This window comes from Pinus tabuliformis, chromosome 9 (assembly GCF_031772625.1).
Source record: "Pinus tabuliformis cultivar Carrire ecotype Pingquan chromosome 9, CPIR1, whole genome shotgun sequence".
NCBI classification, from domain to species: Eukaryota; Viridiplantae; Streptophyta; class Pinopsida; order Pinales; family Pinaceae; genus Pinus; species Pinus tabuliformis.
In genome coordinates this window covers 1552458856-1552476599 of record NC_142307.1, presented here as the reverse complement: position 1 = coordinate 1552476599, position 17744 = coordinate 1552458856, and the positions used below count along the sequence as shown (strand labels likewise).

The 17744-nt window shown below is 37.7% G+C and overlaps 1 protein-coding gene across 1 annotated transcript; it reads left to right on the top strand.

Moving 5' to 3' along the window:
* Positions 1–1817: 1817 nt before the first annotated feature.
* On the top strand, positions 1818–4610 carry LOC149154526 (uncharacterized). Its single transcript, XM_089441041.1, has 7 exons — positions 1818–2077; positions 2182–2381; positions 2462–2709; positions 2798–3757; positions 3849–3929; positions 4017–4103; positions 4284–4610. Exons 1-6 carry the CDS (start codon positions 1895–1897, stop codon positions 4100–4102), a joined length of 1758 nt encoding a protein of 585 aa, XP_089297167.1. The 5' UTR covers positions 1818–1894; the 3' UTR covers position 4103; positions 4284–4610.
* Positions 4611–17744: the final 13134 nt, after the last annotated feature.

Sequence of the window (17744 nt, the reverse complement as noted above, 5' to 3'; positions counted from 1 at the left end):
GTCACTTGCCAGATTATGGTTTCAACTTTGTCATCGTCATCTTGCCAATGGTTAAAAACCATGTCTTTAGTGGATGGTGCATTTAAGAAGTGATCAATACTATTTTTCTCAAACTCTGAGTACAAAATCTTTTCCATTCGCATTTCCTCAATGAGATCAGGGGTATCCTCACAATTGCCATCCGGGCTGTTGTCCAAAGGTACAATGGTCCACCTTTATCAATCTTCAAGTACAATGGCTACAAATAGGATCCATTCCTGATGCCAATCCAAACAGAATTTATTGAAAAGAAGATTGTAGTGACTATAAATTGGGCTCAATCTCAAAATTTCAACTAGTTTTCCGCTAGAAAATGAGCTCAAATCACGGAAGTTATTCCAAGATTTTTAAAATTTAATTCATGGAATATTTTCAGAGTCCTCTGCAAAAGGATATAAGGTCAAGAAACACGAATTTGTGGACAATTGGCCAAGAATATCGAAAACTGAATATTATAAAACAAAAATAATCGTGCAACCGACGGCTCACTGACAGCCATGTAAGGATTTTTGTGGCAGAAGAAGAGCACAGCCTTCAAATAGAGAAACATACACTCTGTTGTTCAAACAATTTCGCGTGAATATTGCGGTGGGAAGCTTCAATTTCATTGCAGACCACGCTTCTCCTCTGTCTCTGTGTTATAGTATGTCCTGCTGTTTCACATTTGCTTAATATTTGAAAATTGGTAGACGGGAGTTGCTGTTTCACATTTGCTTAATATTTATGTTATGTTTTTTTGCTTCAGAGTTAGGTAAGCAGAAAACACGGTTTTGTAACTAAATCTTTGCATCTGTTCATGTTGTCAAAGGAATCTTTCCTTTAAGGAATGCCTTGTTGAAAATGAATGAGGCAAAAAGCAACATCTTAAAGGAAATGCTTGCATCCCAAATTTTTTGCATCCTTTTGTGCTATTTGTTTTTGTCATCATTGAGTGATTGATATTTTAGACCTCAAAAAAAGCATAAAAGAGGTTTTATATTTATATATATGTTGAATAACTTGCTAAGATCGAAATTTTGGTTTTGATGTCCTTGCATATTCTTTGACCAGATTAGTTCAAAATGGGCAAGCGAAAGAAATGGCAATATATCATGGATCTTGAGGTGCAAGACCTCAAAGGAAAAATGACTTTCTCTAATAAAGACTTGGTTTGGACAGAAATAAATACAAAAAACAATGGTATTGATCGTGTTGCTGTAATCCCGTTACGACGGGTTGCTGACTTTATAAAAGGAGAGGAAGAAAATCCTATTGCTCCATGTAATTTCGTACGAAAAATAAAGGGTAAACCAAAAGAAAGATCTACTGCTGCATTGCAATATGATATGTGAGTATTTAAAATATATATTGTTTAGATCTTTTGAAACCACAGTTATCTTTCTTTGTATGTACTAACAATTTAAATTTTTGGTTTAGCTATTATTGTTCATTTGGCCCAGAGGACAAAAGAGGAAATCTTTCAGCTAAACGAAGGACTTCATTTGTGCAGAAGAGGGGTTGCCAATGCCACTTTATTGTGAAAGTTATGCATGAAATTCCTGATAGAGCAATATTAACTTTCAATATGTATGAACATGTAGATGGGGAAGGTTGGGCTTGTCATGGTCAATGTGACACTTCAGGTGAGACCAGGGCCTTGCTTAGGCCAAGGCTTTCGAGGGACATTGTTGCATATGTAGAGAGTTGTTTCTTTTTGGGAGTGCCTATTGATGTAGTGTATAGAACCCACGTTAAGAGACATGTTGACATCGATGTGGCAACTCAAGATAGAGATTTCTTCTTATGCAGGAAAGATATTGTAAACATTTATAATAGGTTGGCGAAGGGAAATTATCAACTTCACAAAAAGGATGAAATGAGTGTAAACCTTTGGTATCAAAAGCATCGGGAAGATTTTTTCTTTTACCAAAAGCCCAATGGTGTGGAGGTCCCTTTTATAATAGGGATTCAAACAAAGTGGATGTTGGAGACAATGGTCAAGCTATCGCACAATAGCTTAATAGCCATGGATTCAACATTTAACACAAACAAATATGGGGTAAGTCAGATGCCAATGATTTATTGAATATATTTATTTAAGTTGTATCCATTCAAAATGATTAATAACTTGTATTTGAATTTATGTAATGTTGAAAATGACAGTATCAATTGTATACACTCGTGGCATTTGATGAACAACAAAGCGGGGTGCCTGTTGCATGGGTCGTGGCATCACGAAACACATCAGATGATATTGCAATATGGCTGGAGCAGCTCATGCGCAAGTGTTTCCAAACCCGTCCTGATTGGAAAGTCAATGCTTTCATGGTTGATGATGCACTGGCTGAAATCAGTGCCTTGAGGTAACTTTAACATTGTCATGATATAACCAAACATGCATTTTTTCTAAAAATATCACACTAAAATGCATTGAATATGGCAGGAGGATCACAGGTTGCGATGTGATCTTATGCGTTTGGCATGTACGGAGGGCTTGGTTGAAAAATGTCAATCGATTGGCCACTAGTTCCATAAAAGCCAAAGAGATGTTCAGTGAGTTAGGTTTCATCATGAAACACACTCTCAATTATGAAGTGGAAGATGCAATCAATCAATTTTTTATCAAGTTTGCAGATGAAGAGAAGTTCTTAGACTATTTCAACAAGAATTGGGTCACTGGAGATAAGATTCGTAAGTAAACATTTTTTTCATATTATATGTATTTTTTTCTTTTATAAAGGTGATAGAGTGAGACTGACATCGTTCTATTTGCAATTAGGTATGTGGGTGAAAGGTTGTCGGGAGTTTCCTCATGCAAATCAGGAGACCAATAATGCTGTTGAGTCATACCATTGTTACCTAAAAACAACATTTCTATCTGATAGAAGGAAAAAATGTGCCCGGAGGACGGATTGGTTATTGCATATGCTACTAACAACAGTTGAACCTTGTTATCGGTTCAAGGAAATCTTAAAAGAAGAAGGATTCCTAAACAACTACAAGAGAGAAAAGCAGCTAGAATCATCAGTGGAACGAGCAAGAAAAATTATGGATACTGATTGTTGTCCTCATGAGAACATAACACATGCTTATTGGGTGAGAAGTCAGACAGATCGAGATAAAAAATACCTTGTCACCTGGTATCGTAAGGATTTTATAACGTGTGAATGTCCATGGTCTATCCGTGGAAACATTTGCAAGCATGCCATAAAGGTTAATTGGTTGTATTTCCAATCGGATAATTCAAATCCATTGCTTCATCAGCATGCAGAGGATAACATATGCAATGACCCACCTGAGATCAATATAGAGCCTCAAAACCATGATGAAGATGTCGATGCTACTCTTATGGCCACAAATGAAGTTGACGCAGATGCCGAGGCACTTCATTTGGCAAGGGAGAAGTTGTTTAGCTATACCCATCTCATTTTAGATAACCCTCCTACTACTTTGGCAAAGACAATCCAATTGACTGATATGCTTGAAAAAATGTTGGATGAAGCCAATAATTTGCACGTTACTGATTTTGACTTCACACCTGGATTGGAATCTCTTGATCCATCTTTGAAGAGGAAGAAGAGTTTCCTTAGCCCCACAAAGAAAAGAAGAAGCAGCAGAAAAAACAATGGTTTGGAAATTGATTTAAATGTTGATCCATCAGAATATGAACCATTTGAGTTTCGATACCTCAATAAGCGAGGACGTCATCGATCAAATAATGCCGTCTCTATGGTTCCAGGTTAGTTTCATGTGTTGAATAGAGTCATGATTTTAGATTTAAGTATTTAATCATCACTATTCTTTAACATGTGGTATGTTTATTTTTACAGCAATGCAACAATCCCCAACCATGGTGATAACCCAAGACCAAAGGGAGATGCAAGACCATCCAACCTTACTTTCCATGCCAGGTACATTTGACACTCTTTCATTGTGTGTGCACATATACCTTGATGCTCTAGAAAATTTCTTTGCGATAACGTTTGACATTTTTCTAGGTAACTATAGAATAAGTGGAGAAGCATCATCTTCAACCATGACTGATCATCTACAGAAGGACTTCAACTCTAGTGGGAATCAATGAGGTATGCACAAATAATAGATAAGCTAGGTTATTATGGCGTCGTCAGGTGGCCCTTTATCATATGATAAGTATATTTATGTTTTTCCATTGTTATGTTGTTATAAAAATACCTTTTTCATAATCTGTTCTCTGAAAGTTCATGAAACTTTGTGTTTTGACATGGAATGTTGTGTTGTTTCAGAAGGCTCTAGGTACATTGAGAACATGGGTGCCTGCAAAATTTGAGGAAAGTTTGAGCCTTCATCAGTGCAATTTTAAAAATATGGGTGCCTGATGAGCACCGAGGAATGTTTGAGCTCTCATCAATGCAAAAGTAAAAGTTCAATTATATGCCACTACTCTCCTGAAGTTTCATGAAATTTTGAACTTTGACATGGAATGTCAAGTTAATTCACATGGCTCTGTAATTGTTCAACAAATTCAATTGTCGGTTCTTTTTATTGCAATGTTTCTGTATTTTCTCACGTAATTGGTCTAATACTGCAGACTAAGCTGTAACAATGATGTATACACACTACAATTTGGGAATGAATTATTGTTTTTGACATCAATCTAAATTGTTCTTCAAATATATTCTCAAATGTTAGATCTGTTATATGATCAAAACAAATCTGATTTTATTTATGGTGTTCATATTTAAGAAAGAAGCATATACTGTAAAGAAAATTGAGATAAAATAGATAACAGTGAGGATGACAATTATGTCTTATTCTGAGCACTAGGTGTCATCAATATGCATATACTGTATGCAAACATAACTTCAGCTGCTAATATTATGCGAAGCAGTTCCACAATCTTTTACACTGTAATGTATATAAGCCCTTTATCAAGTCATATTGTAGCTTGCATAAGGGCTCGGTTCAGATTCATATATACAACCTTAGCCTCGATTCAGGCATGTCCTGTAGCTCAAACAAAGTCTCGGCTTGTAGTCTTGCTTCTTCAAAAAACATGCTTTGTTGTAATCATAATGGTACTCTGAATTGTGATCCCACAGAGCACTGAACTTGATCATCCTTTGCACTAGCCTTAACAAGATCCAAACTAGAATATACATTGAACTGGGTCAAGTGCCAAGATCATGATTGAACTAAATTCTTCTCTTATCATTGAAGTATATGATAATGTCAAGTGCCAAGATCATGAAGAATGTAATCAATGGACTACAAGGCACATGGGCAAGTAATCATCTGGTTGGCATCCTGGCATACAAGATACAGCTGTAGGGTGCTTCTCAGACTGCACAGCCAAGATAAATGGAAACAATAAAACAAATATGGCGTCCATTTAAACATCAGAAAATAAAATAGCCTTTAACTGGAAAGCAACATCATAGAACATCTTTATGTGGAATATATGTTACCAAATGTGGATTGAAAAATATTCTGAATTTGAGATAAAGACCATCTATCTTCTCAGATGATTGTGGTAGGTAAGATGAGACAGAATGCAATCAATGGACTACAAGGCACACGTGCAAGTAATCATCTGGTTGGCATGCTGGTATACAAGAGATACAGCTATGGGGTGCTTCTCAGAATGCACAGCCAAAATAATGGAAACAATAAAACAAATATGGCATCCATCTAAACATCAGAAAATAAAAAAGCCTTTCACTAACTGGAAAGCAACATCATAGAATCTTACTCCATGTGCAGAAGTCCTACTCTTAGCGCACAAGTAAACATCAACATTGATTATCAATACACACACACACACTTGTTAACAGTCTTATGGAAACAACATCCATATCAGTTCAAAGGCTTGCTGCTTTTATTTCAAATCCTAAATTCTTACATGGCCAATCTCAATTGAACCAAGCCTAAATGTATTTCATAATGAGAACTCTTAATTCCAAACACTGATCACCACATGATCACAGATCACGGATTGGAAGCTGTGTCGATTCACTTCCAATACCAACATTCCACCAAATTGCAGGCCTACGGCCTTGCCGTTAAACAACCAAACAGAATTATGGAGTTATGGTCTGAAGGCTTCCCCAAAGCTCACCTGTTTTCACCCTGTACCTGGGCCTGTCCATCTCAGATCTACGATCTTGTTTTCATTTAATTCATTTTCCCTCCAATAGGTTGATCAAGCCAACTTGACATTAATTTAATTTTCTTTTGTCCAATACTAATTCTTTGATCCATTTTGTTCCATTATAGAAGCTTGATCAAATGGGCTGGGGAATCTTTCTCTAGCTGCCCAACTTTAACAGGATCTCTCAGTTAAGAGATCAACTTAAAGCCATTGGACGAAATATTGACGAATCAGAACTTGTGACTGTGACTCTTAATGAGTTTCTAGATCTTGGGATTCATTTGTATCAAGCATTTGTGGCAGATTGGAAATTCCAAAGTTTGATCAACTATTTGACTGCCTGTACTCAAGAGGAGTCTAGGCTAATATGAAAAGGGAAATTTCAGAAACTTCAAGATGATGAGTCCCAAGCACTTGCAACTCATACAAAGAATGGTAGAGGAAGAAGAAATTTGGAAAATTTCAGAAAAGGAATATAGGTAGAAGAGTTGCTCCTGTTCTATGAGCTAAACCACTAACTTGACACTGCTTCATTGTGCACTATGACATTTTTATCTAACCTATTCGGAAAATGAGTAACTGATGTGATTCATCTTAATGCAAAAGCTTATAAGATTCGACAAACCCCTGTTCAGCATTGAAATTGATGATAGCATTACAGCGATATCAAAGTCCTTCAATATTCTGAGAGTGGTCAAATTACAGTCCACTCAGTAAGCTTATTTAGCACTTACATAAGCATTAATCCAATATATCTACAGAGATTTGATGATTATACAAGTTGGCATACTTGCTTAAGGGTGATGTACCCTAAATGAAGTAAGAAAATTCTATCTGACTGTAAAATTTGTGTGAATTCTGCAAGTGATTGGCAAGGTGGTTGGAAATGACTGAGAAGCAGTGCCCAGGATTTACCATGCCAAGTTGTTTCTTTTCCTATTAACCTTGTAACCCAAACTGCTCATGAGTTTATCCAAACACTTGATTTTTAGCATGCATATTGTATTGAAGAACATGTTATATATGATGGTCACTTCATACTAGTTCTGTCTCAGCCATTGCACTTTGATTACATTACCAGTAGAGGATGGAACTGTATTACAGATTAACAAAGCTATGTATGCAGTAACTCATAAGCATGCAGAAACTCATTTAAATCATGGATTCCATTTTGAATTTCATTCATAAGCATAAATTAACTTAATTTGCAAGTTATAAATAGAGAATGAACACTTAACTTTTCACTGAGATGGTATAAGAAACTGGCTGTGTATGAGCACTTTTCACTCAAACATATGTTCCACTGCAAATGCCACCCCCATTCTGAGCTAAGAGGCCACTTCAGTGAAGGAAACTCCTGCAGATTCAGAAGTCACTCCCCCATCTCAATTGCTCTTAGGATCAATGAAACTACTTACAACTAAAAACTCCGAGTAATCATTGAGCTATGAAACAATCATGGCATTCTTATCCACTTCCCACGCAGCACAAGGAAGGCATCTCCCTTTTCTACTCAACAGTCCCTTGGGAATATTCTCCCACAGTGCAAGGAGAAGGAAGACATCTCCCTTCTCTACTAAACAGCTCCTTGAGAGTATTCTCCATTCTAGTACTCTCGGTGTTGGCAGTAATAGCCCATCATGCTGTCTACCTTCTGGCAGCATTACACCTTGCCTCTATGGCACCCACAGAGCAGCAATTTACAAGGAAAATTGGTGTTTCATTAGCTATCCAGCCTTTATGCTCCTCTAAAACCATCCATCTCTTTTCACAGGTCCACAAAGCGCTCTCTGTTGCTGGATTTTGTCACTTACAGATTTGTATATCGATCTAAAGCATGGGAATGCAGTTAGCTGATCGAATTGTATTAGTGTCTATAACCGATTTCTTTCAGGTAATACTAATTATTAAGGCTTCATTGGCCAGTGCTGCTAGATCTCCTGCATCAGAACGTATGGTTCTAGATCCAAATTCATCGGGACAGGACAACTCTTTTTCCAAGTAGAACCCTTGGCTACATAAAAGAATAGGAAATTCCTTTTGTATTTGTGGGATAACAAGTATTTGAATACTGATCAATCTATCTAATTAATTTGGAGCTATTAGAGCTGGCTCTACTTTTTGGTGGATGTGAGTCAGAGCAATAACAAGAATATTTCTAATAGAATCTTTCTCACCATCCCTTGAGAGATGGTTCACTAATAAACCAAGAAAAGAGTCAGTTAAGCCTAAACCAATTGTTTGGAATCTAGCTGCTCTGATTCTTCCCATCGTAAACAAAAATTGACAGTATTCTTTGTCCGATAATGCATGTGACTATTTCCCATTCTCTTTCAGAGCAGCAGGATCTGAACCCACAACCTCCATCACCCCAAGATGGCACGCAGCCAAGCTGTGCCAACCATCAACCAACATGAAATTGATTCAAATGTTAATGCCCAAACTTTATGTTTTATTTGAACTTTTATTATAATATCACTCCCTCTGCTAGACATGTTCCATAAGCATGGGAATGCATTTTTCAGAACTTCAATCATGCTGGAACATGAGAAGAATGAATCAATGAGTCCATCTGAATTAGAATGAAAGATTGTGCATGGAAATGGAGAAGGTTCAAATTTTCATGACAATAGGGTTTCTTGTACTTCTCCTTAATGGTTGTACCCAGCCCCATGCTTTCAAAACTATGTGAGGTAGACTTCCTCACCAACCACTCCATGCAGTCAATGATTGGATTCTAAGTCAAAGATGGTGAGTGAAGTTTATATAACAAATCAAGAAAGGTAGGAGCTTGGAAAGATGGAATGGGTCCCCTGTTTTCCTTCCCAATAGTGGACTCGTAGCCCCTCTGGTGCTCTCTGCAGCCATCTTGGACCTTCATATTAATTTTTGAAACACTATTTACATATCTTGAGCATAACAAAAAAAGATCTGCCACATGGTACATAAAATCATAATTACTACAGTTACATGCCTAGCCATTCACTAGTCAGGCTATGGCCTTGATATCCGCACTAAGAATCCATACAACATATTTACATCGTTTACACACATGGTCATTTTATTTAAGCCCGTGTGCCTTGTCTCCCATCATTATAAACACTTTTACAATTTGAACATAATTCCATCTAATACATCCAAGGGTAAAGATTGGGATATTACAGAAATTTAAATTCCACTAGCTGACACGTCAAACCTATGTGTAAGAGCATCAAAGCAGTCAAAATTCCTGTGGTGGAATAAATCTGTGCCAGTCAATAACATAACAAAGATGCTTATCAGAAGGACAAATAGAAAGCACATTTAAAACCATGGTCTTGCCAGGAGTAGTGGTCATATTCTAGTATATCAAAGGTACAGACTCTTGGTGCTATGTTCCAAGGTCTCAAATGGGCAATTGTTCACTCTTCCTACCCTGTAAAGGCGCCATCCATCAGTTCCTGTACTCAGAGTGACATATTGACTAGTAAGTTTAGGGTTTTCTCGTACACAACAGAAGGAGCTCCTTACCATGAACCATTTAGACATTGCTGGTAAGAGTACCTATAACTGAACCTTGATCATTTGAGTTTAGAAATATTCTACTATGAGATGTTTAACATTTAAATTTTAACAAGACATTCTTATACCTTAAACTCCAGGCATGTTCCATCAAGGGTGACTTGGATAGACTACCAACTGTCACCTCGGTAGCCTACATGTTTTATATCTGCCATAATGGTTTCCTTTCTTATGGTGTGTTTCCTCCGAGTAATAAGGATCAATCCATTAACACACTCTTCCTATGAAATTCTCTTATCATATTCTTATTTTTTCTTATATATTCAATGGATCTTCATATTGTCGAAGATAATTGCAGATCAAATTTCTGAAGACCGTGTTAAAAATTTAAATACAGTGTGTTTCTAGACTTAAATTGCATATAAACACATCATAATTCTTGAAATTAAGCATTGTATGTTCTGATGAGATGAATAGTCAGTGCAAAATAATCGGGTTGGAAGACTTTGGAAAGTAAAGACTCTGCTGACAGTTGGATATGCAACCAATCCAAGCCGCTCAATCTACTCTACTGCTGAAAGTGATAGTTAGAAACAAACTGAATGTGTGTATAACCCTGTTCAGGTAAAACTTTAGCTAGCGCAGTCAACAAAAACAAGCTTGTAATCAGATAAAATCTCAATCATGGTCTGGTTATAAATTGTTCAAGAGAGAAGCCTCCTCTCCAGATTGTTGTGACTTTCAGTTGAGAGGATCTAGGTTTAATTGCACACCCTACACTCTTCTTAATTGGTCCATGTTCTAGGATGGCTTGGGGAAATTATGCAGATGTTATTGACTATAAAATCACTACCATGAACAAGTGGGAAAACGACTTTCATGACAATTGAATAGAAGGAGTATCTCCCAGACAGATGCCAAAAGAGGAAAACATCCAACCTGCAGTGCGTGCATATCTCACGCTAGGCAGTGTCTCCACCAAGGTTAAGACTATAATAGGCTGGTCCATGTCTAGGTTCATTTTTTTTTTGTGAGGAGGGAGGGGTGGTTAGCTGGTAAGATAGGATTTCCTTCTCCAAATTGTTGAATGTGAATTTCAGCTGAGAGGACCTGGATTAAAATGCACACCTTACACTCTTCTTCACTGGTCCATGTTCTAGCATGGCTTGGGGATTCTCTGCAATCTGCAGATATGATTGAATATAAAATCACTACGATGAACAAGTGGCATAATGGACATTCCTTTTATCATGTCGAAATGGCAAGCACTTTTCACAATTGAAAGGCAAGAGATCTCCCAAACAGCTCCACAGGAGGAAATCATCCAATTTACTGTCTATACATATCCTACGGTAGGCACCATCTCCACCAAGGTAAAGACTGCCGATTGTTGGGATTTGCTACCGATCCAAGCTGGGCAATCTATTCTACTACCATATGTTATAGTTGGATACAAACTGAACAAGTGTATAGCCCTGTTCAGGTAAAATTTTGGCTAGCATAGTCAACAAAAACAAGTTTGTGATCAAATCAAATCTCAAGATAGGAGCCCCTTCTCCAAATTGTTGAATGTGATTTTCAGTTGAGAGGGCGTAGGTTAAAATGCACACCCTGCACTCTTCTTGACTGGTCCAAGTTCTAGCATGGCTTGGGGATTAAAATCACTACCATGAACAAGTGGGAAAATGGACATTCCTTTTATCATATCGATATGGCAAGCATTTTTCACAATTGAAAGGCAAGAGATCTCCCAAACAGCTCCACAGGAGGAAATCATCAAATCTGCTGTGTATGCATAGCCGACGGTAGGCACCATCTCCACCAAGGTAAAGACAACTATCTATTATCTAATGGATGAGGAGGACACATACGTAAAGAAACCTTTCATCACTGATCAACAACCAACTAACAAATCACATAGCATATCAATATCTCTCCAACAACATAATTTATTGATGATAATCAGAAAATCATGAACCAGTTACTTCTGTCAAAATACATTTGTCCATGTACATGGAATATATTACATTTGTCTATTAATTTGTCTCCCATACAAAAAACTGTAATGATTGCATGTTGGGGAATAATAGGTTCTTCTTTAGTGAAAGAACCATGCTATGATAGACCCCAGAAAAATGATAACAACAACCCATTCACACAATGGGGATTTATATTGATGGTGATCAATGATTTCTGTTGCAGTGGATGGTGATCCTATGTCATATTTGGCATCTACATATGTTCTTAAAAATGCCCTGGACATTATATCAGTGGACATCTTTTCAATATCTGCAGAGTGATTGATGGTAAAATGTTGAAATTGAAAACTCCAATTTAGTGCTTCCTTATGAAGAGGTTTTAAATTGTCCTTTCGAACCCGATAGATGCCTTTCATCTGATTACATATCAACTCCGAGTTGGTGAAGACTTCAATATCATTGACATCATGTTGTTTTGCCTCTTTTAACCCTTCAACAAGGGCAATGTAATATGCCTCATTGTTTGTCGTCATTCCAGGCACTTCTCTCTTTCCATAAAATAAATGATTTGTTGCCATATTGTAAAGGATGAATTTAATAACTGCTCGACCTGGATTTGGAAAGCAAGACACTTCAATGCATAAATGCCACTTTTGCACCATTTTTTACACTTCAAAAACCTGAAAAACAAATAACAATAAATTCATGTTAAACAAGTAGACATGAATTATAAGTTTCAGTGGTGTTCTTAAACATATGTAGCATAAACAACATATGTAGCATAAAATTACTTCATTGTCATAAACATATAAACACTTTTCACTATACAGTAGCTTAACATATAAATAGGGATACTCTGTAAAGAAAAATGTCACTGAAGATAGGATGCAGAGGAATATCAAATAAAAATAAAATAAGTTGAAAAATACGGATAATCATAAAGAGAGAGGTTGGTCTGAAAACTTCCTTGAAATTACTTCGTTACCTCTCACCCCACTTAGAATTATGCTGATGATAACATATAAACACTTTTCACTATACGGTTGCCTAACATTAAAATCGGGATACTGGGAGTATACAGTAGCTTTACATTATAATAGGGATACTGGGAGGCTATGTAAGAAAACTGTCACTGAAGACCAGGATGTAGAGAAATCTCAAATAAAATAAGTTGAAAAATAGGGATAATCACTGAGAGAGAGGAATAAGGATAGTCACTGAGAGAGAGGTTGGTCTTTGTCCAACATATGGCTTCAAAGTCTTCATATAGTTGAAATTGAATTGAGGATAGGAAGTTCCCTGGGATTGGAGAATTTCAAGCAATCAGTCCTCATATAGCGAAAATCTATCATATAGTTGAAAATGAGGGTAGGATATCACGGTGGCAGGGTATTCGAAAATAGTGATTGAATGGGTTGCTGGTAGGGTTGCAGGTGCTTATTCTCTTCCATTGGATGGAAGAAGTTGATGTGTTAAAGATATCTTTTGCATCCATCTATTTCTGCCATATCTACAAGGAGCAAAACACCCTTTAGGATAGCTGTCTAAAAGAGGATCCTTCCTCTGCGCTTATTAGGAGGATTTTTTATGAGCTGCATATCAATGGCACCAATCTCGGTGGTGGATCATTCCCTTAGTAGCTGCTCTGGATTTTGAATGCTTTTCTCCTTCAGGTTATTTATGGTGGCAGTCTGACTTTTTTACCAGACAGTAAGGCGTTTGTCTATGACACGGTTTTTTTGTTGTTGTAATTGTCAGATTTTTAATATTTACCCTGTCTGATAGCATATCTAGGAGCGATCTGGTTACATGTTTGTGTTTCTTTTTCTGCTGAAATGATTTTGCAGGCCAAGGTTGTAATGTAAGACTATTTTGTTTTCAATAAAAGATTGCTGTTTTTTTTGGAAAAAAAGAAAGGTAGGAAGTTCCCTGGGATTGGAAAATTTCAAGCAATCAGTGCTATGATGGGCGAAAATCTATCATGAAAATCTATCATATAGTTGAAATTGAGGGTAGGAAGCTCCCTGGGATTGGAGGGCGAAAATCTATCATATAGTTGAAATTGAGGATAGGAAGCCCCCTGAGGATTGGAGAATCTCAAACAATCAGTGCTATGATGGGCGTGGACACAGGGCTATGAGATCATCTTACCCAGAATTGGGGAAATCAATTACTATATTGAGGGTAGGAAGCTCCCTGGGATTGGAGAGCGAAAATCTATCATATAGTTGAAATTGAGGGTAGGAAGCTCCCTGGGATTGGAGAATCTAAAGCAATCAGTGCTATGATGGGCGTTGACACAGGGCTATGAAGTCATCTCACCCAGAATTGGGGAAATCAATTACCATATTGAGGTAGGAAGCTCCCTGGGATTGGAGGGCGAAAATCTATCATATAGTTGAAATTGAGGGTACGAAGCTCCCTGGGATTAGAGAATCTCAAGCAATCAGTGCTATGGCTATGAAATCATCTTACCGAAATCAATTACTATATTGAGGATAGGAAGCTCCCTATTCTCAATTACTATATGGGGACTCCAGGTACTAATTGAAGGTTTGTTGATAAACAACACTGAGTTTTCCCTTCCTTATCTTAGTGTTAGTGTTTGGATTTTTCAGATTAACAACCTCAGTCTCCTTCCAGCACATTTTCCGAAAGAAAAATTAGGTTGCAGACTCACTGTCCACTGGTCATGTTCCACTTTTTGTTTGGCGTACTGATTTGGGATATATCTTTTCTTACCTTGTTAACATACGATAAGCATTAGTAGATCTTTCTAAAAACTATGGCAGATATGTATCTTTCTTTTTTTCTTACTACTGAGCCTTTTGGATGACTTACGTAACATGGAGCTTCAGCTGATCGTTCTTAATTCTAATTACAGAGGAGCTTCAGCTGATCGTTCTTAATTCTAATTACAAACACTCACGCGATCGTTCTGTAACCACTCACGCGATCGTTCTGTAACCACTAAACATATTTTTTTATGGAATTGTCAAGTTGTGTGGTAGTTTACTCTGAATTTTGCAGACCGAATTCCAAGCAAGGAACAATGGTTATTTTTCGAAGAAAGTGGGCCAGAATATATAAATCCTTATACGCCTCAAAGAACCATTGATTTTGACGATGACCTTGTTTGCCTGTTGATGATTTGGGCTGAAATAAAAATATAGTTCAATCCAAAATCCGATTACTAGAGACATGAATTGTGAGATCCGTTCTGATCTGGAAAACAAGTTACATCAATGTTTTACTCACGTTGTCCACGAAACAGGGGAAAAACTTTTTGTCGGAACTAATGACCAAAGAGAAGCAATTAAACAGTCTTGAAAGTTATGAACAGTTCCTGTGTGTTTTAAATTATCCTTTAAAACACAATTCAAAGATAGTTAATGCTAAAAACTTAGAATTGAAAAGTCCGCATGGATAACCCCTTCCAAGAGTGGTTAAAATCTTGATTGTGTTTAATTCATTTCATATTCTCATCTCGATCGTAAACTTCCCCCACACTGCTTTAGCGACTCCTCTTTGTTGTGGAGGAACTTAAAAAGATATTCCAAGTCAATTATCGAGGTTCACATAACATTGGGTTTCTGAGGTGGTCTAGTGTCCTGGCATCTTGTGGTTTTTTATGGAGAACCTTCATTACATAGGCGACATTTGTCCTCTGTTTTGCGGCTTTTAGCTTCTGGTATTTTGATATATAGACTGAAATTTTTGCGGCTTTTAGCTTCTAATAGTCTTGGTTCCATGTAAATCCAGTAGCACCCAAACCTTGGGCAGATGTCTGTTCTCATTCTAAAAATGTTTAACAAGAACACGAAGGACTGTTGCAGAAAAGTAGCCAATAAATTGATAACTGTGTGGCATATCAGAAAACAGACAGAGGGATTGTAATGGTTTTAATTTCATTTTTTAACCAGGATTCGAAAACCTGCGGATTTTGGAAAGAAATTCTGCGGGAGAAAAATCGAACCACAGAAAATAGTCTTAAAGGGATTACCTGCGAGGAGTACGTGGCCGAAGGAGTTCGCAGAGGATCGAAACCACAATGGCGGCAGTAGAATGGCTCCAGAGTAAGGGTAGGGGAGCACAGCGCGCGGGTGTTGAATTCGAATGGAGGGAAAGGAGTAGTCTATGGAAAGATCGCGCATGAAGGAATTACTCCCCGAGCCAGCGCATTCCCTTGTGCAGGAAGGATGTCAGGCGATCGGCGATCTGTCAGGGCGATCTGTCAGGGAATGTCAGGGCGGACCGGGAGGTTGGCGGAGAACGGGAGGAGCGGTGGTGGCGGAAGAGGGGGAGATTTCCGGCAGCCGGAGCCGGACGATTTTCCGGCCGGTGCCGGAAAAGGGGCCATTCTACTGCCTCCATAGACTACTCCCAAAAGGGGAGGAGCGGTGGTGGCGGAAGAGGGGGAGATTTCCGGCAGCCGGAGCCGGACGATTTTCCGGCCGGTGCCGGAAAAGGGGCCATTCTACTGCCTCCATAGACTACTCCCAAAAATATAATCCCCATATCCACTGTTGTGGTAAGCGGAGTCCACACGATGTCGGAGAGGGAACTCGCAAGTACTAGTGTGTGCCTACATACACGTGAATTTCAAAGTGAATTCAATAATATTTTACTCACCGACTCGTGGCGGGTTTAAGTTGGATAAAGCCACTGATCTTAACTTTAGTCAGTGGATATCAACGTTTCTTTTTCTATGGGTACGTAATGTATTATATAATCGTAACGTATTATATAAAATCATATAATTAAATTAAATGGTATTTTTTTTGAAATTATAATTAAAATTATATAATTGGTTTATCTATGAGGTATAGATTAATTAATTTGTGTGGGGTTTACTCTGTATTAAGTTACTAGTTTAAATTTCATGGGGAGGGGGCGCAGATAGGAGTCAGTTTTGTGAGAATTAAATTATCCTATAAGACCTTCAAGCTTGATTAAACTTTGCACAATCCTAGTGATACTATCTTATTAATGGGAAGATCGTTCTTCCATCCAACATTAGAGCACAATTCTGGTGATAGCATTTCACTGGTGGGTAGATTGTTCTTCCATCCAACATCCAACATTATAGCACAATCTTGGTGATAACATCTCATTGGTGGGCAGATCGTTCTCCCATCCAACATCCAACATTAGAGCACAATCCTGGTGATAGCATCTCACTGGTGGGCAGATCATTCTTCCATCCAACATTAGCACTGACCTAGCGAGACTCAGCCTAGCTTGAAAAATAAAATAAAAAATATATTATATAAAATCATATAATTAAATTAACTATTATTCTATTTATGTTGAAAAAAAGAGTAATTTCATTAATGGTTGCGTGAAGTTGATTGTAAAATAAAACAAGATTAATAGCTACCATGCAGCATAGTCCCTGCCTCTACTGCTAATTAATTGATTCTCCCTACACAACGAAATATCTTTGCACAAACATTTGTTCTCCACAGACGCTTCCTCTGCACAGTCACCTCTGCACAACTTTCTCCACACAACATCCTCTGCACACACTTCCTCCGCGCAGTTAAGGCCACACTCAATAATTCCTTTCGGTCAATCATTGACATTCAAAGTTGTTATTAATTAATATGAGTCCCAGATATTGTGTGAGAGTATAAAACTTCGCACAATGAGATTATTGTCTCTTTAGCTCCCCACTCCTTCCATGTAAATGCATAAAAATTGAAAACAAAAACACACAAACCAACTAAAATTCCTTGAGAAACTAAAATTCCTTGACATCCTTGGCAACTCTCCTCCACTTATGTGTGTTTCTCCTTCCATGTAAATGCATTATTATTCCCAAAGAAAAAAGAGAAAAAAACAACTGGAATTCCCTGACATCCTTGGCAACTCTCCTCCACATATGTGTGTTAATCTAACGAAGGTGAAATGCTCTCACGACCAGACATGCCGTAGATTAAAATAAATTAGTAAACACTGGCTATTGATCTCATTGAAAGTCACGAAACCAAATCTGGCTAGTGGCTAGCACTTTGTCATAACTCGAGTTGTGACTACAACATCCAACCAGTTCCGCAATCAGTGTAATTGAGATTGGATGAGAAAAGCACTTATGGGTCATGACCAAGAGCATG